General features: G+C 36.5%; 1 protein-coding gene across 6 annotated transcripts in view; it reads left to right on the top strand.

Annotated features, from left to right (window-relative positions):
* ACSL4 (acyl-CoA synthetase long chain family member 4) overlaps positions 1 to 26553 on the top strand; it is a 54712-nt gene extending 28159 nt beyond the window's left edge. For all 6 annotated transcript variants that reach the window (XM_037041954.1, XM_037041955.1, XM_037041950.1 and 3 more), the window contains 8 exons: positions 57 to 128; positions 3801 to 3940; positions 4752 to 4924; positions 7697 to 7771; positions 9332 to 9523; positions 10715 to 10829; positions 14841 to 14998; positions 23699 to 26553. In XM_037041954.1, the coding sequence (XP_036897849.1) occupies positions 57 to 128; positions 3801 to 3940; positions 4752 to 4924; positions 7697 to 7771; positions 9332 to 9523; positions 10715 to 10829; positions 14841 to 14998; positions 23699 to 23856 (1083 nt within the window). In that variant the 3' untranslated portion in view covers positions 23857 to 26553. The remainder of the gene's footprint in view (positions 1 to 56; positions 129 to 3800; positions 3941 to 4751; positions 4925 to 7696; positions 7772 to 9331; positions 9524 to 10714; positions 10830 to 14840; positions 14999 to 23698) is intronic.
* Positions 26554 to 26818: the final 265 nt, after the last annotated feature.

Raw genomic sequence — 26818 nt, 5'->3', positions numbered from 1 at the left:
TTTTTTTTTTGCTAAGGTTAGTTACCCTAATCCTATTTGCTTTGTCTTTAATGTAGTCCAGCAAAATTAAAAAAGGAAGTAAAGGAGACTGTACTGTGCTGAAGCCTACCCTCATGGCAGCTGTTCCAGTAAGTGCAGAGTATAAGTGGCATTTATTGCTTGCACTTGGGCTTTTTAAAAAGTAATATTAGGCACGTGTGTGTGTGTGTGTGTGTGTAAAAACTTTCTTGTGCATATTATGGCAAATGTCTTACTTAAAATCTCAGGTAAGTATTGGGAAAGATGCAGTGGCAAACTTCTGTAATGTGTAGCTGCTAGTGTTTGCTGGTACTTGAAAATTAGGTGATGAAAATGGCTAAGTACAAATTACCCAGAGTGAAGATTGATCATAATACTTTAAAGGTAGAATATACTGTAAATACCATTTTGTATAGTCACTTAATTTAAAATATGGGGAAACCTAGGCCATGGTGGAGAACTGAGGTAGCATATCCAAGGCTACAGAGCTGGTTAGTGACAAAAGTAAGTCTAGAACCCAATCCTCTGGACCCTTACGGTGACTAAGAAAGCTATCATTTGAGACCTCACAAAGAAAAAAGTTTATTCATCTTACTCAAAATCTTTTTGTGAAATACCACCTTTTATAAAAATAAGATGTTACATTTTATAGCCTTATAATGATGGATTATAAAATATTTAATGCAGTGTTTCAGACTCGTGTACTCAAACAAACTCTCCTGCTTTTTTTTAGGCTTTGGAAACTGCAGTGGGGCTGGGTATCAGTATTGTTGTATTAAGATCAGACTTTAAATCTTATCCCAATATCTTTCACAGAATTGTTTTTGCACATGAAAAGTCTGAGATTAGATAATGAAGTGTTCGATGTAAGTTTTTCTGAGAATTAGAGATGAAAGATACTTTGGTTCTTTTTTTTACCTTCTAAGTACAAAATTACTAAATAATGAAAGAATTAAAATAAGTCAGAGTGGCATTTCCCTTTTTGTTTAGAGGTGCTATAGAATTCAGCAAGCTTACAAATTAAAATGTTGCTGATAATAGGAAGGGTAGTACTTCTGTGTTTTGTGCTAAGTGCTTTATTTAGGTAGCTCATCTCACTTTCCCCCAAGACTTTGCTAGGTGGTCTTGTTACCCAAATTTTATAAAGAAAAATACTTTCTTGATACAGACAGTAGGTTGTAGAGTTAAAGTCTGAACTCCACCAGTCTGATTCCAGAGTCTTCTTAACCACTAAGACTGTCCTTTTAGGATTGTTTTTGTTTTTTTGTTTTGAGAAATGCTATGTGAGCTTCATTATCCAAAGAACAGGAGTCCCTAGTAAACTGTATCACACAGCATAGTTAGGGAGTAGGAACAGCTGAGAAATTTAGGAAGTAATGTCTGAATTGAGGCTTGAAGGAGAAACAAGAGTTAGCTGATATTCTGTGTATTTTCCAGTTGCCCATTGTCCATTCTTCTTTACTTTGTGTCTCGGGAGGCTAACTTTTGTGAATGAATTATCAGGGCTTGCCTGCCTTCTGCTTTCTGGTTGAGTTCAGCCCATTGTTGGCACTCATGGGTGATCAGAGGAGAGGAGGAGTGAGAGAGAGATCTGCATACTTACTGTCTTTGTTTTTTCTCTGCTCAGCTGCAATTTTGGCCAATTGTAAGGCATACATTGGTTGCAGCCTCTTTCCCATTGGCTATAACCAGGTCTTTCCCATGGCTACAATGCTCCTTCACGTTTCAGGAATACTTCTGTCCTTGTACTTCTTGAAGCCTAGGGATAGCAAATGACCTCCCATGTTGCTAGTCCATTGATGCTTCAGCAAACATGTTGTTTCTCCTAGCTCTGTACACTTCTTCATAAATAGTCTTTTACAGTATTTTTATTAGTAGGTTTTGTTTTCTGGGTTTGTTCTTTTCCTGAGTCATAATGAATGATCTTTTAAGTATTGTAATATTCACATTCTGAGAATTCAGAATAAATACAACTTCTTATAAGCGGTAACTCAATTGAGAATTATGTAATTGGGTTAAGGTAAATTGGTGACTTACTGTGCTAACAATAAATCCCACCAATTTGTTGCAGCTACATGTGTTCCTTACTCATGGTGTCTTTCTGTGCCTGTGGTTGGTGTTGAAAGGAGCCATGGAAGCTGTTTTCACACATCTCTCTCCTCCCACGTGTTTTTTTTTTTGACCTCTACATCCCATATACTTTTTTTTTTAAATTAAGGAATCATTTGTTCCTTATTATTATTATTTTAAAGATTTTATTTATATATTTATCTTTAGAGGGGAAGGAGGGAGGGAAAGAAACATCAGTGTATGGTTGCCTTTCGTGCGTCCCCTGCTGGGAGTTGGCCTGCAGGGAACTGGCTTGCAACCCAGGCATGTGCCCTGACTGGGAATTGAACCGCGATCCTCTGGTTCGCAGGCCTGTGCTCAATCCACTGAGCTACGCCAGCCAGGGTCCTCCCATATACTTTTTTAAGAGGAATAATTATAGGATGTTAAAACCATTTTAGGGAACTTCTGGGATTTCTCAGCCACAGATCTACACAAATATTTAAATTATATAATAGTTATTCCTTTTGTGGAAGAGGAGAAAACAACGTTGTACCATGCTTGAATGCCACGGTAGCCTCTAGCTTCATTAAGATATAATCATCATATAACATTGTGTGATTTTAATAGGCACAACATGATGATTTGATATATGTATATAGTGAAGTAAATACCACAATAAGATTAGTTAACAGGTTGATCACCTCACATAGTTAACCATTTGTGTGTGTGTGTGTGTATTTTGTATGTATGGTGAAAACATTTTAAGATTTATTGTCAGCAACTGTCAAGTATATAATACAGTCTTCTTAACTATAGTCAGCATGCTGTACATTACCCCCCCAGAAGTTATTCATCTTCTAACTGGAGGTTTGTGCCCTTTGACCAGCATCTTCCCAGTTTCCCCAACCCCCAGCTCCTGGCAATTACCAATATATTCTCTGCTGCTATAACTTTGGCCTTTTTAGATCCCACATATAAGTGAGATCGTGCAGTATTTGTCTATCTCCTTTGACTTATTTCACTTAGCATAATGCCAAGGGATGGTTCTGCTGTCTGCATTTGTGAACAGCAGTTTTTTGTCCCTCCTTCTATTAAGAGCCATTCATAAAGTTATTCATTGTAGCACAACTGAATTTACACTAATTGCTACTTTCAGTATTTAAAACTAGGTATTCACAAATAGGTATGCTTTATATGATAGTTCTGTTAATCTGCACAAAGTAATTTCAAGAAAACATTTGGTGATAGTGTGGGTTGTTTTTTTTTTTATTTTGTATGTCGTAGCATGGTAGTCAATATGTGACAAACCTAGTCCTACTTCTAATTTTCCAAGGAGCTGTGACCAAGAGACCTGTTTCTTTTTTGTTACCAGAACTTCTTTTAAAGTGGAATAGAAATGCCTAAATTATAGGGACATAAGAATTTTAAGAAACAGTAAGCTCCCTGCCATGCTGTAAGCGTTGCTAGCTAGTAGTAATAAAGAGAAAAACATCAAGATTAGAGTCATTCTTAAAAATTTCAGGTAAATTTAGTGTATAGAATTGAAGATACCCTTAGTCTTTTTGAAGTAGTAGACAGTCCGGGAAATTAATTATATAATGAAGTAAATATATTTGTTATACTAAAGGCATTTACATAAGATTTGGTAAATAAGGTATCTTCAACTAAAGACTGTCTCAGTATTGGTGTAGTTTTTGTTCTGATTATTGGATATTTTGCTTCCCTTATAGGAAATTATGGATCGAATTTATAAGAATGTTATGAGCAAAGTCCAAGAAATGAATTATATTCAGAAAACTCTGTTCAAGATAGGGTATGATTACAAATTGGAACAGATCAAAAAGGGATATGATGCACCGCTTTGCAATCTGTAAGTATATTTTATAGACTATATTTTGAGTCTTTAGATCTTTTTGTGTTTTTACATCTGGAATATAAGGAAGCAAATGGCAACTTAATTTGAGCATTACCACCATGATCTTAAGGTTGACATTTTCTTTTATTTAATTTTAAGTCTCAGTGCTGATACAGCAAGCAGAGGACCCCGAAATCTGATCTTGGCAATTTAGTAAACTTTAATAATTGAGTATAAATATTTAAAATTTAATTATAAAATTTGGTCTCATGAAGAAAAACTAGAATAGAATTTTAAATCAAAACATTTGAAGTTAAGTGTGACGTTTTAGAGTGTAACTTTAAGTGTAACGCTAAGTGTAACTTTTAGAGTGATTTTCAAGATTTATTCTGCATGTAGGTGTTTCTGATTTGTTGTTTTCATAAAATAGCGTAGTGAGTATATGAATATAAGTTATTTTAAATGTAGTGCTGTGGCTTGGAGATGGGGAGGTGTTTTTCACTGGAAGGGGGATAAGATAGATGACTGAATGTACCAAAGATAACTTGAAAATAGTTTTTCTTTGACATCATTATTTTCTTTTATTTACTGCATATCAAAGCAATTTCCTGCCAGTGCACTTTTTGTTGTACTTTTAAGAGTATGTGGCATTTTTTTCAAAGTGTTAACTACTTCTTGTTCTGTTAACCTCTCATTGTAACCATGATTTTGAAATTTAGATGTCTCAACCAAAGTTGAGAAATGTTTCCCAAAGCTTATAAGTTAGTGTGTTTTCAGGAATAATACAGTGCATGTGCTGTAATAATTTATCCCTCCTTTTGTTAAGGATACTATTTAAAAAAGTGAAGGCTTTGCTAGGAGGGAATGTTCGCATGATGCTTTCTGGTGGAGCACCATTATCACCTCAGACACATCGATTCATGAATGTCTGCTTCTGTTGTCCAGTTGGTCAGGGTTATGGATTGACAGAATCGTGTGGTGCTGGGACAGTTACTGAAGGTAAGCACATCAGTTACTACTCATAAAGCCTATTTGCTTTATGATTCCTTAGAGAACCATGGTCATATTATACGTCTGTTTTTTTTTTAAGATTTTATTTATTTATTTTATTTTTAGAGAGAGGAGAAGGGAGAAAGAGATAGAAACATCAATGTGTGGTTGCCTCTGGCGTACCCCCTACTGGCCCACAACCTAGGCATGTGGCATGACTGGGAATGGAACTGGTGACCCTTTTGTTTGCAGGCTAGAGCCTAATCTATTGAGTCACACCAGCCAGGGCCACATTATACCTCTTAAGTAACATCAGGATTCAATGCAAACTTACATAGTTTTAGTTTTAGAAACTCTTAGTTCAGTATCATATGAACCTTTATTTTTAAGCTTTGTAAATACAGAGGTGGGCAAAGTAGGTTTATGCCGCGGCCCGCCGCAGCAAGGGTGGTCGCGAGGTGAGGCGAGGGACTGAAAGAATGGAGAGGACCAAATGCTCTGCTGGCAAATGGCAACTTTATTCAAGGAACAGCTGTCTTAAATACAAACTGCTAACACCTGAAGCAAGACTGCAAGGAACTAGAAACAATGTTGTTTCTCAGAGTTCGTGCACTCCCTTAAGCTATCAAAAGGGCAAGAAGTTCTCATAACCGTCTTGGAACATGACACATATGCCATAATCTTGTTATATCCTTCAAGGCTGGGAACGGGAAGGTTAGGAAAATGCCAAGGTACCCGCCGGCTCCAGGGACCAGAAACCAAGTTCATCCACCATTTTCACAGTGGAGAACTCTGTCCTTGATCCCCTGCGGCCTGGCGGGCCCCCACAGGTTTACAGTTATGAGTACATGAAACAGTATATTCTTGTATTGTTATTTATTAATTATTGTATTATTTTTCATATGAGCAACTGTAAACCTACTTTTCTCTGCTCCCATATGTATACCCCATTGTCAGTCCTCAAAATTCTGTCACCCACTCCTATAACCTTTTATCTCTAAATGATCTCTTATTTGGAGAACTGCACTCTTGAAATAAAGTATCGCTTTTTTTGCTCCTACTCAAATCTATGCTCCTGCCCTGACTTGTTTGTTTTCTCTTCCCTTATTTCAACAGCCTATAGCAGGTTTCTCAATTTATGCACTATTGAAATTTTGAATCAGATAATTCTTTCTTGCTGGGGGTTTCCTGTGAATTGCAGGATATTTAGTGGATAGATAATAGTAGTAACCTACTGCCCCAGGTTGGGTCAGTGAAGTACGTCCAAACATTGCCAAATATGTTCTAAGGGGCAAAATCACTCCAGGTTGTGAAACAATGGGTGTAGTACCTTTTGTGGATGATTCCACTTTCACTTTAAATGTATTGTGTCCAAAATTGGACACAGTATCCAAATGCCAGTATCCTAAACCATCTCTACATTACCAAATTGTTTGTGACAGCGATTTTACCATCCTTCAAGCCTTTCAGGGTATTAGCTTTGAAGTCCTCTGATTATTTTTAGTATCTGTAAATTTTATCAGCTCTTTCCATTTTGCTATTGGATCGTGCCCTTCCCTACATGCCACCTTTGGCATCCAACCTGTTATTACTTCATAGTGTTCTGAGGTAACAGCCTTTCAATAGCTGCCTTTCAACATCCGTATCTGCCTCTAATATATAAATTCTGGTATTCCTGCATACTTCCTGGATGTGTCAGACACATCCACCTCAAGCACTGCTTCACACCTGGTGAGCCTAGCTTTCAATATATCTTTAGTCTGACACCATTGTACCTAGCCATTATTGTTTTCCATTTTTTCCCATGTGCATACATGCTTGGCTTTTTCTCCAAAGAAGATAGTCTTCTCACCATTTCTCCTATAGGCATTCTTGTTCCCACCTCTCTGTATTTTCTGCTTTCTTTTCTTGGAATGCCCTTTTTCTTAACCAGTCACAGCCATCTTCTAATGTGCAACTCTTCAATTAAGTCTTTCCCAACTATTTTATTTTTCATAGATCTTTCTAGTCTCTAAGATACTATTGTAATCACTATTAGCACCATGCACTTTAGTATTTAAATGTGCTCTAAATTGTTTCATATGTATTTCTTCTCAGGTAATTTGTTTGTAAGCTCATTGAGGGTAGGATCTTCTCATCCTTACATTGTCCTCACAATATTAATATAATGCTACATATTTAATATGCTGTCAATAAATACTTGATACTGCTAGTAATAATCACAAGTTACAAAAGGATCATATCAACATCTTTGATGACAGCAGCTAACATTTATTGAACTAGTTATTTTTGCCAAGAAGTGTTAAGCACTGCCCACATATCATCTCATTTAATTTTCGCAGCATATTTATATATGAAATAGGCTCTGTTACTATCCCAACTTAATAGATGAGGAAATGGCGCTTAGGGAGGTCAAATGACTTGCCCTAAGTTACGAAGCCCGTCAGCGAGTGGTAGACAGGGTATTCTAATAAGATCTGTCTTATCAGAATCCATATAGATAGTGGTGGAGCCAGCTGTCCTTCTTTAACAGCTTTTTGTACTTATTTATCTGAAATATAGCCATGAGACAGGAAAATAATGTAACAACATTGGAGTCGATTGCACTGTTGAAATGAAGTTGACATATGGAAAGATGATCACACTTGGTACTCCTGTCAATATGTTTTCTCCTTTTGTCATCTTTCAGAATCTGGTTCTAGCTCCAATATTCCTGTTATCACTTTCTCACAAGTCTGGAATGTGGTATCCTAATGTCATTGTTTCTTTTTCCCCTCATAGTTACTGACTATACTACTGGCAGAGTTGGAGCCCCTCTCATTTGCTGTGAAATTAAGCTAAAAGACTGGCAGGAAGGTAAGAATTTTATGACAAGTGCTAGTGATTATAGTTATGCTGAAAACCACTGTAAGCCTCATGACTTCTATTTCTTTCAAGTGTTAGGTTGTCTGTTATTGCTTGTTCCCTGTTGTAGTCTCTTTCCGCAGTAGCATCTATAGGTTGCCAAGAGGAAAAGAAAATCTCTCAAAGCTAGGCATAATGATTCTGATTTTGGGAATACTTGATGGCAAAGGGGAAATATTATTAGTGTGACAGTCCTGGGTTAGGGGGAAGGATTAGGGGGAAGGATGTGTTATCATTTTCAGGGGGTTGTGTGACTAATCACACACACACACACTCACACTCACACACAGCTTTGTAGATCTTGGCCCCAGCAAGCATTATCATACTTGAGACTCAACTGTCCAGCTGTGTGTATAGTTGAAATTTTTAAAATATTTTATTCATTTATTTTTAGAGAGAGGGGAAGGGGGGGGAGAAAAAGAGGGAGAGAAACATTGATGTGTGGTTGCCTCTTGCTTTCCCACAGATGGGGACATGGCCCACAACCCACGCATGCGTCCTGACTGAGAATCAAACTTGCAAGCCTTTGGTTTGCAAGCTGGCCCTCACTTAGTCACACCAGTCAGGGCAGTTTTCAATTTAAAGAGCATCTCACAGCTGAAGGGAATACTGCTTATAATCCTTTTTATGATGTAAAATCTGATTAGTGTGTAGGTTTATAAATTCAGAGTTTTATATATCTTTCTTAAAGTAAGCTTTATTCAGTAATGAACACATAATGAATAGTGATTAAATATTTTAAGTTGCCCCGGCTGGTATGGCTCAGTGGATTGAGCACTGGCCTGTGAAACAAAAGGTCACTGGTTTGATTCCTGGTCAGGGCACGTGCCTGGGTTGTGAGCCAGGTCCTCTGTTGGGGGGCATGTGAGAGGTAGCCAATCGATGTTTCTCTCCCTCTCTTTCTTCCTCCCTTCCCTTCTCCCTAAAAATAAATAAATAAAATCTTTATAAAATAAATGTTTCAATAGTTATTATTTGTTAATTTGATGTTTTAATTTTAAAGTCATGACTGGGTATAGGCAAAATGAAGAAAATAAAATTTTCTTCCTGTTTTTCATAGCCTCCCTTTCTTATTTAATGGTGTTGCCTTTGGTAGGCACTTATTCCGTGTTCCCTTTGATTAAAACCTACTTAGAAAAAATCTGAAACACATTGCTATCAACCTATTATTAATTTACTTATAATAGCTTCCATTGTTACCCTTCTTGGGAACTATTTATCTTAACTGAGCTCTATGAACCTGAACCTTTAATGATACTCTAAGTGTGAAATTGTATGGTCAAGGGAAGGTTTAGGGTATGTAGTGTTTGGTGATTATCATTGAGCCTGGTACTCTTCAAATCACAGTCACCCATTATCATTACGTAAATCTGAGTAAATACAAACTAATGTTCTCCTATAAAGTGATGTTCAATTTGGCCAGCAGGAAAGTATTTGCAGAGGAGCTTTAAGCATCAGTGTGACTACCATTTCATTTAATCTGTTTAACTAATTTGCTTTAATGACTTCCAGGCGGTTATACAATTCACGATAAGCCAAACCCCAGAGGTGAAATTGTAATCGGTGGACAGAATATCTCTATGGGGTATTTTAAAAATGAAGAGAAAACAGCAGAGGATTATTCTGTGGATGAAAATGGCCAAAGGTGGTTTTGCACTGGTGACATTGGAGAATTCCATCCTGATGGATGTTTACAGATTATCGGTCAGTACATTTTCTTTTTTGAGGTTTTCTTTACTTTTTGCAAGTTCAACATATATGAAAGGTAATATTGGTTAAGTCATTACTAGTGTTGTTGGTTCCATTAGTTTAAACTTTGGGCAAGTTATTTAATTTATGTCTGTGCTTCTTCATCTGTAAAATAAGCACACGGACACTGACCTGGTATGACTTTTGTTACCATTAAATGAGTTGATACATGGAAAATGTTTAGAGCAGGACACTGCTCGCATCTAGGTAAGTGGTAGCAGCATCAGCATTAAGCATGGGGAGGATGAGCAGAGAAATAGCAGATGGGTAATAAGAAAACAAAAATGGCTCAGAGGACGGTTTGTTTGGGTTTTTTTTGGTCAACTGCATATGATTCTGTATAACCATTTACTATAACATTCCCTATTATAGTCCTTCCTCACCCTCTACCTCCCCACCTAAGAGGTAGTGTGGACATATTTTCCCTAGTGGCCATTTATATGGCTCTAACTAGCTCTGAAACCTTAGAAAATTAAAATATCAATCTTCAACATTACTCTCTTCTTTTGAGAATATCATTTGATTTGGCACTGTCCTTTTTGAGCCTACTGAAATAGACTTGTAATTTCAAAAAGGTACTCTAAATGGCTCTTATGCTATTCACTTTAATCAGGCAAAAGTTAAAATAAAAAGGTGACCAGCTGATAAGAACCACTGTGTAGGGTCTTTGTGAGGTCCTTTAAAGCCATAAAATTTCCTCAGTCATATTTCTAGTGATCCATTTAAGTCTGTCTCTGAAACCATACCTGACCTGAATATAGTTAAAGATTTCTGGGGAAAGTTCCAGAAAACATGGTTTAATGTAGAACCAACAACTCCACCCTCTTTGTTGACCCTTAATTGCATTGGAATTGAAAATTTTTCTGTTGGCATGTAGAGTGGGTTCCCAGGCTACGGATAGGCAAGCCAACATTCACACAAAGGTCATAAAGCAAGCAACCTCATGATATTTATGCCATGCCATCCTGTGCCTTCGCATTTTTAGAGCACTGTTATTTTAATAAGATAATGTCACATATGGAAAGTGGGGAGTTACCACTCATTGACCATGTTCTCTATGTCAGACATTGTACTACATGTTTGTATAAGGTAGGCATCATTACCTCTGATACAATTGATAACAGCATCATTCTTCATGACTTACAGATCGTAAGAAAGATCTGGTGAAGTTACAAGCAGGGGAATATGTGTCTCTTGGGAAAGTAGAAGCTGCATTGAAGAACTGTCCACTTATTGACAACATCTGTGCTTTTGCCAAAAGGTACTTTTAAAAGTTACATATGTTTTTCATATACTTGAAGTAAAAGGATAATTGGGAAAAATTTTGATTATGTATAATCATAAGGGAAACATCAAATTTTCATCAGAGTTGTGAAATGCTATACATTTCGGAAAGTTTTTGGATTCAACAGCTTGAAGATTATTTGAGATAATCCAGACATTTTGTTATTAGACCTCCTACTATGTCTTGTTAAAAACATAGCTATGCCACAAAACTTATTTTCTTTAATTTTCATAACAACTGAGACTTAGCATGTAATTTTTCCAAGAATGTACACAGCTAGTACAAAGTTTCTAAATTTAAAAAAACCTGACAGATTAAACCACTTTCTTTATAGTTTAGTAGTATAGTTTATTTTTATGGGCTTGATTACTTCCTTTAAAATTTAATTCTAGGCCCTTGTTTAGAACGTTGTCCCTTTATGCCAAAGTTGTGGATTCAATCCCTAGTCAGAGCACATAAAAGAATCAACCAATGAATGCATAACCAAGTGGAACAACAAAATCAGTGTCTTTCTCTCTCTCCCCTACCTTTCCTTTTCTCTCTCTCTCTCTAAAAATAAGTGAAAATAAAAATTAATAAACGTACCATTGATGTGTATTTTTAAAAATTAATTCTAAAACACACAAGGCAAAATTTAGCATCTTAACCATTACTAAGTGTACAGTTCAGTGTACAGTGTAATGTTAAGTATATTTACACTATTCTGCACCTTATCTACAGAACTTTTCATCTTCAAAAACTAAAACTCTGTATCTATTAAACAATCTTCATTTTCCTTTCCACACAGCTCCTGGCCATTCTTTCTGTTTCTGTGAATTGGACTCTTCTAGATACCACATATAAATAGAATCATACAGTATTTGTCTTTTTGTGACTGGCCTATTTCACTTAGTGTAATGTCTTCAGATTCATCTATATTGTAGCATGTGTCAAAATTTCATCTCCTTTTAAGGCTTAATTATATTGCATTGTATATATGGGGATGAAATTTTGTTTGGCCATCACCCATCAATGGACAACTTGGGTTGCTTCCACCTCTTGACTGTTGTGAATATACTGCTGTGAACATGGATATGCACATATCTCTTCAAGATCCTACTCAGTTGTTTCAGATATACATGGTCTGTCCAGAAAAAAGTCCAGCCATTGTTAATATAATGACAGTGGTTTGCAGGACATTATGTAACCTGGCAGCCAAGGAGAGTGGACTGGAATGCACATGTGTGAACAATGATGACTTCACTGTACTAGTCAGTGGGGGTAGTAGACGCCATTGAGTAAGAATGTGTACTGTGTGGCCACCACATTCAAAATGACTGAGTGACTAGAGCAATGAATCTGCATCAAATTTTGTATTAAGCTTGCACATTCCTCCATCACACTATTCAGATGATTCAGAAGTCCACAGCTGTGGGCAACTGGTGATTGGCTCCTGCATCATGACAATGCACCTGCTCATGCATCATGTTTTGTGCAGTTTTACCACCCAGGTGACTTACCCCCCTATACCCCAGATTGGGCACCCAGGTACTTATGACTTTTCCCAAAATTAAAGTCACCTTTGAAAGGGAAGAGTTTTCAGACCATCGATGAGATTCAGGAAAATATGGTGGGGCAGCTGGTAGCAATTGGGAGAACTGTGTGAGGTCCCAGTGTGCCTACTTTGAAGGGGACTGAGGTGAGGCATCACAGTCCTATGTACAATGTTTCTTGTATCTTGTATCTTCTTCAATAAATGTTTCTGTTTTTCATATTCTATGGGTGGATACTCTCTGTACAGACCTCATATACCCAGATGTGGGATTGCTGAATCATATGGTAGTTTCACTTCCATATTTTGAGGTACTCTCATAGTGTTTTTTTCATAATAGCAGCACCATTTTTACCTTTCCAGCAGCAGTATACAAGGATTCTCATTTCTCCATATCCTCAACAACAGTTGTATCTATTTTTTACAGTACTCATCATAATGGATGTGAGAGGATATCTCTCCCTTAATGATTAGTTGAGCACTGTTTTCTGTACTTGTTGGCAATTTGTATATCACCTCTGGAGACGTGTCTAATCAAGTCCTTTGTCCATTAATTTTTTCCTTATTTTCAATTATATAATATGATGTTACCAACTATAGTCCTCATGTTTTACATTAGATCCTCAAACCTATTCATCTTATAGTTGAAAGATTGTATCCTTTTACCAACTTCTCCCTATTTTCTCTACACCCAGTCCCTGGCAACATATTTTGTACTATTTTTTTCTGATTTTGACTGTTTTTTTAAAAAAGATTCCACATTTCAATGTTACCATTGCAACGTTTGTCTTTGCCTGGTTTGTGTCACTTAGCATATGCCCTCATGGTATATCCATGTTGTTGCAAATGGCACCATTTTCTTCTTTCTCATGGCTGAATAAATACTCCAGTATGTGTTTATCACATCTTTATCTATTCTTCTGTTGTTGGATACCCAGGTTATTTCTACATTTTGGCTGTTGTGATTAATGCTGCAATGAACATGAGGGTACAGATATCTCTTCGATACCCTGTTTTCATTTCCTTTGGATATATACTGAGGAATCAGATTTCTGGATAATATGGTAGCCCTGTTTACATTTTTTGAGGAACCACCATACTATTTCCCATACTGGTTAAACCAGTCTATGTTCTCACCAGTAGGTTACAGGGGTTCCTTTTTCTCCACACCCTAGTCAGCATTTATTATCTCTTGGTTTTTTTTTTCAATTTATCTCTTCTCTTTTTGATAATAGCTATTCTAACAGGTGTGAGGTCGTAATATCTTATTGTGGTTTTGATTTGCATTTCTTTCCCTGATGATTAGCCATGTTAAGCAATTTTTCATGTGCCTATGGGTCATTTGTATATCTTCTTGGGAAGAAGGTTTACATATATTTAAATATATAATCTTTATTATATTTTTCCATTACCATTTTAGTCCCCTTATAACCCCCTCCACCACCCTAGCAACCACCCATTTTAAAATCAGATCATATTCTGTTTTGTTTCTGCTATTGAGCTTTATGCATTCTTCATATATTTTGGGTATGAACCCCTATTCAGATAGATACGTGACTTTAAAATATTTTTGCCCATTCTATAGGTAGCTTTTTCATTTTGTTGAAGGTTTCCTTTGCTAAGAGGTTTTTAGTTAGTTGTAGACCCACTTGTTTATTTTTGCGTTTTTGCCTTTGCTTTTTACATCAAATCTAAAAATTTTTTTCCAGCACCCATATCAAGTACCTTATCCTCTATGTTTTATTCTAGGAGTTTTATTTCAGGTCTTTGTCCACTTTATAATTGGGTTATTTTGCTGTTGTTATTGAGTTATAGGCATTTTTACATATTCTAGATATTAACCCCTTCTCAGATACATGATTCACAAATATTTTCTTCAATGCCGTAAATGGACTTTTCACTCTCTGTTGACTGTGTTGACACACAAAGTTTTTAAAAAAATTGTTGTATTCTCATTTATCTATTCTCATTTTGTTGTTACTGCATATGCTTTGGTGTTGTAGGCAAGAAAGCATTATCAAATCCAATGTCATGAATCTATCCCCCTATGTTTTCTTCTGAGCGTTTTTTAATTTTTAGCTCTTACATGTTTAGGTCTTTGATTAATTTTCATATGTGGTATAAGGTAAAGGTCCAACTTTATTCCTTTTCATGTGGATATCTAGTCCTCTCAACACCATTTGTTGAAGAGACTGTCCTTTCCCCACTGAGTGGTTGTTGCACCCTTGATGAAGGTCATTTGATGATATATACAAGGGATTTTCTCTGGGCTCTCTATTCGGTTTCACTAGTCTATATTATTTGTCTTTATGTCAGTACTATGGACTGTTTTACTTAATGAAACTGTAACATATATATTTGGAATTACTTTGTAATGTACTATTTCATTGGAAATTTTTGGAATACTTGTTCTCAGTGTTTTAATTTTGTTTTGTTTCATTTTCTAATTTTTTTAGTGACCAGTCCTATGTGATTAGTTTTGTGGTTCCTAATCAGAAAAGGTTGACACTTTTGGCACAACAGAAAGGGGTGGAAGGAACTTGGGTTGATATCTGCAATAACCCTGCCATGGAAGCTGAAATACTGAAAGAAATTAGAGAAGCTGCTAATGCTAGTAAGTAAGAAATTGCTTGACTTTTAGTACCTTAAAATCATTTAATGGTGTTTGGTGCACTGGGTTTTTCAAGATGTCTATTTATTTGTTTTGCTTTATTTTATTTTTTAAAGATTTTGTTTATTTATCTTTAGAGGGGAAGGGAAGGAGAAAGGGAGAGAAATATCAATGTATGGTTGCCTCTCGTGCATCCCCTGCTGGGAACTGGCCTGCAACCCAGGCATGTGCCCTGACTGGGAATCGAAGCACGGTTGTTTGGTTCGCAGGTTCGCACTCATCCACTGAACTACTCCAGCCAGGCCTGTTTTGTTTTAATAATAAAAATACATGGTTGGAAAACCTGTTTCTTAAATATGTATAATGAATTTCCATATTGGAGGGATTCTTACATACTATATAGTAGAATAACCTATCTAGTTATTTATTGAATGTAATAACATCCCTGTTAAGTGGTCATCTAGCCTGTATTTGGAATGATCCATCTTGGTTCTGATAGTTCATAATAATGTGTCCTGTGTGGATCTGTTATTGTTTATATTTATCATGCTGTATAAACATCCCATATCACATCACTTGGTGTGGAGCCCTTCAATATAGCAGTCGCTGCCCTTCAGTTCAGGAAATATTTGTGTGTCCTTTTTTGTTTGTTTACTCTTCTTTTAGTTTTCCTCTCCAAATTCTGTCTTTGTGTTTTTTGGGGTTTTTTTGCATTTTAGATTTTATTTTTTTTTTCCAATTTTTTTATTTAATTATTTTTCAAGTACAGTTTTCTGTCTATTACTCCCATCCCATCCCACCCCCCATCCTCCCCCCTCCCTCCCATTTCCACCCTTCTCAGTTGTTGTCCATGTATCCTTTATATAGGTTCCTCTAAATCCCTCCCTTATTTCCCCTGAAATTCCCTCCCCTCTCCCCTCTGGTCACTGTCAGCCTGTTCTCTATTTCAGTGTCTTTGGTTATATTTTGCTTGCTTGTTTGCTTTGTTGTTTAGCTTCCTGTTAGAGGTGAGATCATATGGTATTTGTCCTTCAACACCTGGCTTATTTCACTCAGCATAATGCTTTCCAGTTCCATCCATGTTGTTGCAAAAGGTAGGAGCTCCTTCTTTCTTTCTGCAGCATAAAATTCCATTGTGTATATGTACCATAGTTTTTTGATCCATTCATTTACTGACGGGCACCTAGGTTGCTTCCAACTCTTGGCTATTGTAAATTGTGCTGCTGTGAACATTGGGGTGCATAGGTTCTTTGGGATTGGTGTTTTAGGGTTCTTAGGATACAATCCCAGCATCTGTCTTTGTGTTTTTATGTGGGACTATTTTTATCTGGATGTAGGACCTCTAGCTTTAGTGCTCTAATTTTATGCTTTTTTCTTTTGTTTTCTATATCATTCTTTTTGTTTGTATTCTGGCAGTGCCCTCATCTTTATCATCTTCTGTCTTTTGAATTTCCAATGCCAGAATTTTATTTTCCAGGGCTCTTTCCTGTTTTCTCAGTGCCCTTTCAATAACATTCTGTTATTCTTTCCTGGATGCAGTTGATATGTCATCTGTTATTCCTCTGAGGATTTTAAAGGGATTCCTCCTATGATATTTTCTTTTGTTATTGACTGTTTCCTCCAAGTTCCACTGTCTGCTTGGCTTGGTCATGGCCTCTCATGTATGCTGATCCTTCCTTACATGTCCATTCACATTTGACAATGAGGTATTGAAAACTTGTTTGTAAATTTTACTGGGCTTTACTGAAAAGTTACTCAAATGTTAGGTCATTCCATTTCTCCAAGGATGACTTCTCCAGTCTCTTGACTGGATTATTAGCCTGACTGCCAATATTCTGGTAGCCAAACAGATGAAATTGGAAAAGGCTGTGGGTGGAGTAAGTGAATCTTAACCTCACTGAATCCTTCTGTTGCTAGCTTTAGCCCCTCCCTCTACTGTACCTATGTCCTTGGGTCCAGAGTCTCTAGTTCAATTTTACCAAAAAGCAAAGGAGTCTCCAGCTTGGTTGGGGAAGAGCAGGAAGGGTAAAGGGCAACTGTCCTCAGTGTGCTGCTCATCTCTGCCTGTCTTCAGAGATACAATCTCAGGAGTTAGGTTTGCTTTTTGTTGGCAGTTAGCTGTTAGTTCCCTTGGCTCCCAATCAGTGACTGCTAGTCCGTTTGCTTTTGGTCTTCTAAAGTTTTGTTGAACTCTCTTACCCAGTGTCCTATTTCTTTTTGTTTCAGTTTATTTTCCTTGTGGTTAATGCCTTTTTAATTTTTAAAATTATTTTAAAGCTTTTAAGTTATTTTCCAGGGGAGCAGAGATGAACTGTCACCTTAATGTGTAATTGGAAGCTGTTGGCCTAGTTTTAACATGTTGCTTTCCCTCCTAAAAAACAATAGTATCTTTGATCAAGATGGAGGTGTAGGTAAACATGGCTCACCTACTCACACAACCACGTCAAAATTACAACTACACTACAGAACAACCATCACTCAGAACTGTCAGAAATCGAGTTGAATGGAACTCCCAACTACAGAATTTAAGAAACCACATCCATCCAGACTTGTAGGAGGAGTGGAGATGCAGAAAGGGTCCCACATCTAGGTGTGGTAGATAAAAATTAGGGAGGGATATCACTGGAGCAAGGAGACCCAAGCCCATACGAGACCCCTCAGCTGAGGCATCCAGTGCCAAGAAGATAAGCCCCCATAACTTCTGGCTATAAAAATCAGTGGTGCTTGAGTGGGTGAAAAGAACTACTGGATTCCCAAGAAGTGCCTATAAGGGCTTGCACTCTGACTTATTCAAACTCACCCCCTTTGAGCTCCAGCAGCAGAGTAGCAGCTTGAAAGGCACTAGCAGCATGCAGGGAGAAACTGAAGTGTCTAACATCAAGGCGAGAGCTGGGGGTCAGAAATGTTGGCAGAGGCCATTGTTCCTTTTCTGAGCCCTTGCCCCACAGAGCACCAGGCACCATATCTGAGTCTCCATCAACCTGGCTGACAGTTTTCTCTGCTCTAGGGAATCCCTGAGGCTCCAAACCACCCAATTTACAGCTCACCCAAGCTGTTAACAATGGCTTTTCCACATGAATAGCTGGTCTGTGTTCAGGCTTCACATTCTCCTAAATCCTTTCAAACAAGCAACAACCAGCCTCCTCAAGCCCCTAAGCCCCTAAGCCCCATGCAGTTGTCTAAGCAGCCCCAGGCCTAGCACTAGCAGCAGCCAGTTTTGGAACACAGTTTGGCTCCAGCACAAGTAACAACCATCTGCAGATTGCTTAGTAGCTCATGCTGGGTGGCTCTGGGATAAGCTCAGGTTGGGGCTGACCTTGGCCTGCACCACGCAGGAAACTTCAGAGCCCGCACACCTAGTGGACAGCTACAGACCACATCAGAGCACCATCACACCACCCTTGCACAGGTGATCCTCCATGGAGGGCAGAGATTGGTTGTCTGTGGTTGCAGCCAGTTCTTGGAGCTGACTGTCCTGGATAAATCCTTCCAGTTGACCTTCCAACATCAATCAGGGTTAAACCAGAAGAGGAGGGTGCACTCAGCCCACACAGAGGATGTACATTGAGTTACCCAGCTTGGGTGATAGGGGAGGCTGTACCACTGGACCCTACAAGACGCCTACTACATTAGGCTATGATACCAAGACAGGGAGTCATAGCAGCTCTACCTAATACATATAAATAAAGAGAGGCTGCCAAAACAAGGAGATAAAGAAACATGGCCCAAATGAAAGAACAGATCAAAACTCCAGAAAAAGGACGAAACAAAATGGAGATAAGCAATCAATCTATCAGATGCAGAGTTCAAAACACTGGTTATAAGGATGCTCAGGGAATTTAGTGAGAACCTCAACAGCATAAAAAAAAAGACCCGGTCATAAATGAAGGATACACCGATGGAAATAAAGAACAATTTACAGGTAATCAACAGCAGAGTAGATGAAACCGAGAATCAAATCAATGATATGGAACATAATGAAACAAAAAAACAATCAGAACAACAACAAGAAAAAAGAATATAAAAAAAGGGCACAGTGTAAACAAATTCTGGTACAAGTTCAAACATTCTAACTTTCGCATCATAGGGGTGCCAGAAGGAGAGAAAGAACAAGAAATTAGAAATCTATTTGAACAAATGGAAGAAAACTTCTCTAATTTGGTGAAGGAAATAGACATGTAAGTCCAAGAAGCACAGAGAGTCCCAAACAAGATGGATGCAAAGAGGCCCACTCCAAGACACATTATAATTAAAATGCCAGATGTTAAAGGTGAAGAGAGAATCTTCAAAGCAGCAAGAAAAAAGCAGTTAGTTAACTTCAGGGGAGTTCCCATAAGACTGTTAGCTGATTGTTCAAAAGAAACTTTGCAGTCAAGAAGGGATTGGCAAGATATATTCAAAATGAAGAAAAACATGGACCTACAACCAAGACTGCTCTACTCAGCAAAGCTATGATTTAGAATCAAAGGACAGATAAAGTGCTTCCCAGACAAAGTAAAGCTGAAGGAGTCATCATCACCAAACCATTATTACGTGAATTGTTGAAGGGACTAATTTAAGAAAAAGATCGAAAGTATGAATAATAAAATGGCAGTAAACACGTACCTGTCAACAAATGAATCTGAAACTAAGTAGACAAGAAGAACAGAGGCAGAATCATGGATACAGAGAGCATTTTGATAGTTGCTATATGGGAAAGGGGTGTGGGAAGAATGGGTGAAGAGGTAAGAGGATTAAGAAGTACAAATTGGACCTCGGTTGGTTCTGGCCAAGGTGGAGGCATAGGTGGAAATGCTTCACTTTTTTGCATAACCAAAAGAAGGATAACAACCAATTTAAAAACAATAAAACAACCAGAACTGCTAGGATATCACACTGCATGGAAGTCCAACAACCAAGGAATTAAAAATAGTATAAGAAATGGAGAAGCCAAAGACCTTATATGTATACCCCATGGACATGAACTAAGTGGGGGAGACTACAGGAAAGTGGGGGGGAGAAAAAAAGAAAAACAAAGCAAAGCAAAGAAGTACAAATCCATGGGGATGTAAAGTCCAGTACAGGAAATGGAGTAGCCAAAGAACTTATATGCATGACCCATGGACATGAACATTGGTGTGGGGACTGCCTGAGGGGAGGAGTGGGGGTGTTGGGTGGAGCAGACAAAGGGAAAAATTGGGACAACTATAATGGTATAATCAGTAAAATATAATGTAAAAGAAAAAATATAACAAGTATAGTATAATAAATACATAAAAAATAAGTGTCATTTTTCTGATTGTTATCGATATTTATAAATATTGGGCAATACAGAAAATTATAAAGGGGGAATTAAATCACTTGGTAGTCATTATGTTTGGGTGGTGGCATTACTTTCTGGTGTATATACTTTACCTATCAGCCTCACTGATATCTGTCTAAGCCAGTAGATATAGATTTGCATTATAAGTTTTAGTAACTAAATAGTATTCCAGTATAAGCATATCCACTTAAGTTCCTGTTTTTGGTCTCTCAGGATGAATTTAACTTTTCCCTTACTGTAAACAAGTAATGACACATATCTTATGTCATTATATCCCTAGGGTATTTTCTTATGTAATTAGAAATTATAATTTTAGTATTATAATCTTAGTTATAATCCCTAGATATTTTCCTATGTAATTATTTTCTTAGTATGAACCTCTAAAAGTGGAATTTCTGAGACAAAGAAAATGTATATTTTCAAGGCTTTTCCTATGTTGCCAAATAAATCCTGTTTCCCCAGAAAAACTGGACTAGTTTATACTCCTATCATAAATGCACAAGCACACCTGTTTTCATAACCAGACTATGATTATTAATTTTTTTAATTAACTGCTTAGGTTCCATTTTATTTTCAAAATAGAAGTAGTAATATTACTTAAAAATTGATTTTGAAAAACAATTTTTACTCAAGAACATTCTTATAGTCAAATCTGAGTACTGTAAAGTTATTTAAATAAGTTGCCTTTATAGTTTTTTTAAAACTGTAATATCAGGCTACCAGAATTTTATTGATACAAATCCTGATTTTTCCCCTTTAAATGTAGTATTTCAAAAATATTTCATCCAATAGGCTGCTGATCTTAGTAATTCTCAATGTATTAATGAAGTAGAATTTTATTATTCAAAAATTTTTTTAAACTTATTTATTTTTAGAGAAATGGGAAGGGAAGGAGAAAGAGGGGGAGAGAAACATCAGTGTGTGGTTGCCTCTCGTGTGGCTCCCACTGGGGACCTGGCCCACAACCCAGGCATGTGCCCTGACTGGGAATCGAAGCATCAACCATTTGGTTCACACAACCCGTGCTCAATCCACTGAACTACACCAACCAGGGCTATTTTTTTTTTAAGATTTTATTTCTTAGATAGAGGGAGAAAGAGGGAGACAAACATTGATGTGAGAGAGAAACATGGATCAGTTGCCTCTTGCCCTCCCCCAAGTGAGCACCTGGCCCACAACCCAAGTGTGTGTGCCCTGACTGGTATTCTAACTGGTGACCTTTTGGTTCTCAGGATGGCACTCAACCCACCAAGCCACACAAGCCAGGGCTGGAGTAGAATTTGATTTCAATAGTTTATCATTGCATATGTAACTAAAGGCAATACTGTGTAGAGTCAAGTTGTATCACAATCAGGTGGAAAATGGAATCAAGTTCTAGGCCCACTTAGCTCTCATAACTTTGCCAAAATGAGGGATGAAATTGAACAACTCATGAGTTAATTAATGAAGTAAATGTAATAATCATAAGCTTTTCTGTCACAAAGATTTCTCTTGCCAGCCTTTTGCTTGAAATTATAATTTCAGGACTTATGCCAAAAAGTATAAAATAGTCTTGATTGTATTCAACTATAGCTGTCTGAGCTTACACGTATTTCATAGCAGTCTTTTTCATGTTTTAAGTATAAGTGTGAGGTACAAGAATGCAAAGTATGTCATTGTTTGAGGGGCTAGAAAAATTGCCCTTTGCTTCCCCCTGCTGGTCACATTTCATAGTGTTCTAGGTAATTCATATAAAAATGCCCCGTGTAAGATCATTTTTGGTTTTTCTTTCCAGTAGTCTTTCCTACTTGTTGACAATTCATTCTGTTTATAGGAACTGTGTGATTGCTCTTTGCTCTCTATAGGCTGTGGTGCTAGATAATATTTAGGAAACCTGTAATACAGCCCTTTTTTTTCTTTTGGCTTGAACAGAAATTTAGTTAATAAAGATTAAATATAGGTACTTTTATAAATGTGCTGAATTTGCTTGTGTGCAACTACATAATGTGCCTGCTGTGTCCCAGTTTTGTCAGTGCTTGTGGGATAGAACCTGTGTAAGTAGAGACAGTAATATGAAATAAAAGGTTTTGAACCAAATCTATAGTTGAGAATTGTACTCTTCTTGAGATTCAGATGTGACCTTGGGAGCACCCTCAGTTATTTCAGGTACCCTTCATAACTGAGCTGTAATATGTCAACAAAGTAGACATGGTTAATTTGAGCAAGTTTTTGTTCTCTTACTACCTCTTTAGGCATTCATTACCTTTAGGAAGTTGGTTCTAAGTAATTTGAAAGATTATTTTTCACACACAACTTTACATTCTCTCATTTTAATGAGAAACTCACTAATTCAACCAAGCTTTCATAAAATTCAGACTAGTATTTGAACAAAAACTCCCATGAATTTGAGTTCTTTTGTACTTGTCACTGAAATGAAGTTGTTTCTCAGTCACCTAGGCTATTAGCAGTAGTTTTTAAACATGCAGATGCTTGCTTCTTCAAAATTGCTGTTTTAAATAATTGGATATAAGATAAAGCTCATCTGTAGATTCTTATTACTGTTTGTTAATGGGACTTCAGAATTTTAAGTATGAGCTTGTATGAATAATAAGTAATTTAAATGTCATTTGTTGAATTAAAAATTATTGAATATTGTATTGATTGCTTTTATGTCCTTATTATATTTCAATATGTTGAGTAGTCTATCTCAAATAATATGTGCTGCATCATATACCATTTAAAAATATGGAATTCACACCCCCTTTTTGATTCTGATTTCAACGTATAATAAAGGTAATGAACAAGTTTTCTAGAGGTTTAATTTTATGTAGAATGGATTAGTAAACGTGTATGTGTTTATTGAGGGCTCTCGGTGTAGCTTTATGGATGGCAGTAAACAAAGCAAAAACCATGCTTTCATAGAGCTTACATTCTAACATGCAAAACAAATATATGATACATTGGCTAGTAAGTTTTTATTTTTGAAGAAAATATAGTGTAAGAGGATATAGAGAGACAAAGGTATTTGGGTTTTGCTATGAGTGACCAGGGAAGTCCGCTCTGAGGAGGCAGCATTTGGGTGGACTCCTAGATGAAGTAAGGAAGTGAGGCGTGCATCTACAATGGAGAAGACCATTCCGTGCAGAGGGAATGGCAAGAAGAAAGACTTTGAAGAGAAAGGGTGTCTACGCACATACTAGAATAAAATCTGCATAGACCAAAACTATTCAACTGAAGCAATTTGTATATGCTTAGAGAAATATAAAATGAAATTGTAAGATAGTGGTATCAGTAATTAACATACAGTTAAATAAGTTTGCCTCATCACCTGCACCATCTGGTTAAATCCTACAGAATTAATGTTTTGTTGTTTCTCTCCCACCCTCCCCACTCCTCCCCCACCTTCCTCCTTCTCATTTCAGTGAAGCTGGAGCGGTTTGAAATTCCAATCAAGGTTCGCTTAAGCCCGGAGCCGTGGACTCCTGAAACTGGTTTGGTCACTGATGCTTTCAAACTGAAAAGGAAGGAACTGAAGAACCATTACCTCAAAGACATTGAGCGAATGTATGGGGGCAAATAAAATGCTGCCTGCTCTCTTTACAGTTGTGCAGAAGGGGGCCTCATGGTTTTTCAGTTCTAGAATTTTAAGCCTTGTTGAGCTATCTGTTACAATGTAAAGTATATATTTCTAAAAATATGGAAATAAAAATCCAAAAGTAATTAAAATAATTGTTGAGTCAAATTTAACTTTGTTTTGCATAGTTCTAGTGAAGCTGAAATTGAAAAGTTATTTCCCTTTAGCTGTGTTGTTCTTAATTTTAGAGTAAAAATTCTGTTTTTAAAAATTAGCCTAAGATACTTGTTTTTATGAGAAAATTATTTAATGTGGAACAAAATAAATTGGAGTTAGAATAGAATGTAGTTTGAGGAAATTTGCAGCTTCGGATGTCTGTTGTCTTCCTAGTTCAGAAGTTTAAAAATAATAAGCATGACAAAAATATGTATTAACACTACTCAATGCAGAAGTGCTAGAGGCCTTTAAAGTTCTCTTCCAACCATTTATCCTGAAGGGAAAATTCAATCATAATACGACATAGAGAATCAACACCTTGGAAACCATTTTAGGATCCATAATTGTTACATAGGTTAGACATAGAATTATTGTTTATTGTGAATAATTACAGTGCCTGAGGTAAGAATAAAATGACATAGACACACCAAAAATATCTAGTAATATATTTGAAAAGAAATTGAACTGCTTATTTTGAAACTTGGAAGTCTAAAATCAGTAACTGTAATTATTTGAGTGACTTAAGAGTACTTAAGTACATTTGAAAAAAAATGTTGAAAATGGTCTTTCTCTGTTCAAAATGTAAGGCTGAGACCAAGAGTAAAATATAGAAAGCGAATCAAATTTTAACAGGAAGCATTTTCTCTGTTAGAAAAGGTGAGGCGATTGTGTTTAGAGTTATGACCCTAGGACAGTACTGAACCTGGAAAAGATTTGGACTCTTAATTTGTCTTTTATAATAGGGACTGATTTTAAAATGTGCTTAGATTAAATCATACTTGTAAGTTAAGATCTGTTTGCAGTTGCTGGTTGGATTCTTAAGCAATAGCCTGGATTTCAGAAAGCCTTTAATTTTGCTTTAATTTTAGCAAGATGGGTTATGATGAATGACTTCCCCAATATCTTGTTTGAACCTATGAATGATTAAATAACATGAATGAATTTGGGGAAGTTAAAGGGAAAAACACACTTTTACACTTTTTTCCTGTTTGTGGAAAGACTTTAGAAACTGGACAGTGAGAAAGGAAATTACTCAGTAAGGGACTCATACTTGTGCAGTAACTCAGTGTATGGGCTTCTTTTTGAATCTTTAATTAAAATCAGGGATTATATATCCCTGATAATATTCACACTTGAACCATAGTTACTGTAAACAGCAAACATTCTTAATACTGTTACTCTTTGCACTTTTTTCTTAATCATTTTATATATATATACATACATACAGATGTGTGTGTATGATATATGTATGTTGCTTATATTGCTTTGTATAGATGTGGGCCACGGCTACAACAAAATACATTCTTTTTTCTCTAGGATATTTATAAGGAAAATATTTAAATGTTATGTATATGGTGGTAAAAAAGGAAAATTCATCTGGTCTTATTATAAGCAAGAATGAAGGGTTTCTTAGAGATTTCTGTTCAGTGTTCTGCAGTGTAAAATTTGAGGCAGGTTCTCCATGCACTTATGTACATGTGAGTATTCTCATTCTCCCCAACTTGCCTTTGAGGAGTGACATACTGTTAGTATCGAGTAGACTACTATTCAGCTTCTACTGTTCTTGGCCCACTGTTGATCCTTTAAGGATGATTTCTTTAGACGTTCTCAATATGTGACATATTCCCACATTTGGAATGGTGATTTTAAATATGCAAGTGCACGCATATTCAGATATTTGCACCCCACCCACTTCCATCTCCCGAAAGCTAGAACACTGCCAACTAATCTGTTGTATAGGTCCTTTAGAAACACGTTATTAACACTTCAGGTTGGGTGCTGCTAATTCTTTGCAAAAATCCAAATATTGTCAAGGGACCAGGGAGATGCTACTGCCCCGGATTTTTCATTAAGAAATACACATATTTCTGTGGACAGATCTTTCCATATTCATAGTGACTTTTTGAGTAATTGAGCCTAAAGATTTTGATCTTACATTTTTATACATGTTTAAATCATTCACTGTTGTAACTAAATGTCAGCCATTTAAATGAAGTGTGCTTTAAAAATTTACTAGTTGTGTACATTTTCAAGTCAACTACTTGTGACCTTTGCTTTAATTACATCAAAGTATCTTGACTCTTTGATATTTGTATTGATTTTTTTCTAGAGTGGAGGTATAATTGTATGGCTTTTCAGAACTGAAATACAGCTGAATGACTGAAAAAGTCAAAAGTTAAGGGAAGTCATACTTTTTTGTTCACAGTGATGAATAATCCTCACCTATATTTTCTTTGGTAGTGTAGGACAGATGTTGCTGAGGTAAAATGAAAACAGGTTAAAGACCATGGTATTTGGGATTTGGAAATAAGTATTTTAATTTTTAAATGTAGTTACAAATTAGAATGTATTCATATTTATACTTTATGTTTAAATGCATGATTGCAGGATTGTTACTTCGATTTCTATGTTTATTCTTGATGAAAAGCTTTGTTCTTGTTTTTAAGTTTACACTTGTATCTTAAATAAATTCACCCATGTTATCAAGCTAATTTGTGCTTAATTATGCATTGAGATAAAATCTGCAAGTTTGAAGAATATTAGCCAAACTTTTAAATACATATGTTTTAAAGTACTCATATTTAAGTTTATGGAATTGCATTAAGCTGTTAACTTAGACTTTTAAGATCCATCCACATTCCAATTTGTAGTATTTGAACCCAAAGCTGTTACTTTGATGCAGTTAATAGGGTAGAGAACCCCTTTAACACTGATAATATGGGACAAAACATAGTCATGTTGTATGGATTAT

Source organism: Sturnira hondurensis, unplaced genomic scaffold, assembly GCF_014824575.4.
Source record: "Sturnira hondurensis isolate 20B ecotype Veracruz unplaced genomic scaffold, ASM1482457v3 Scaffold0003420, whole genome shotgun sequence".
In the NCBI taxonomy this organism is placed as follows: domain Eukaryota; kingdom Metazoa; phylum Chordata; class Mammalia; order Chiroptera; family Phyllostomidae; genus Sturnira; species Sturnira hondurensis.
Note: the sequence above shows the minus strand (reverse complement) of the source record. Positions and strands in the feature narration are given on the sequence as shown.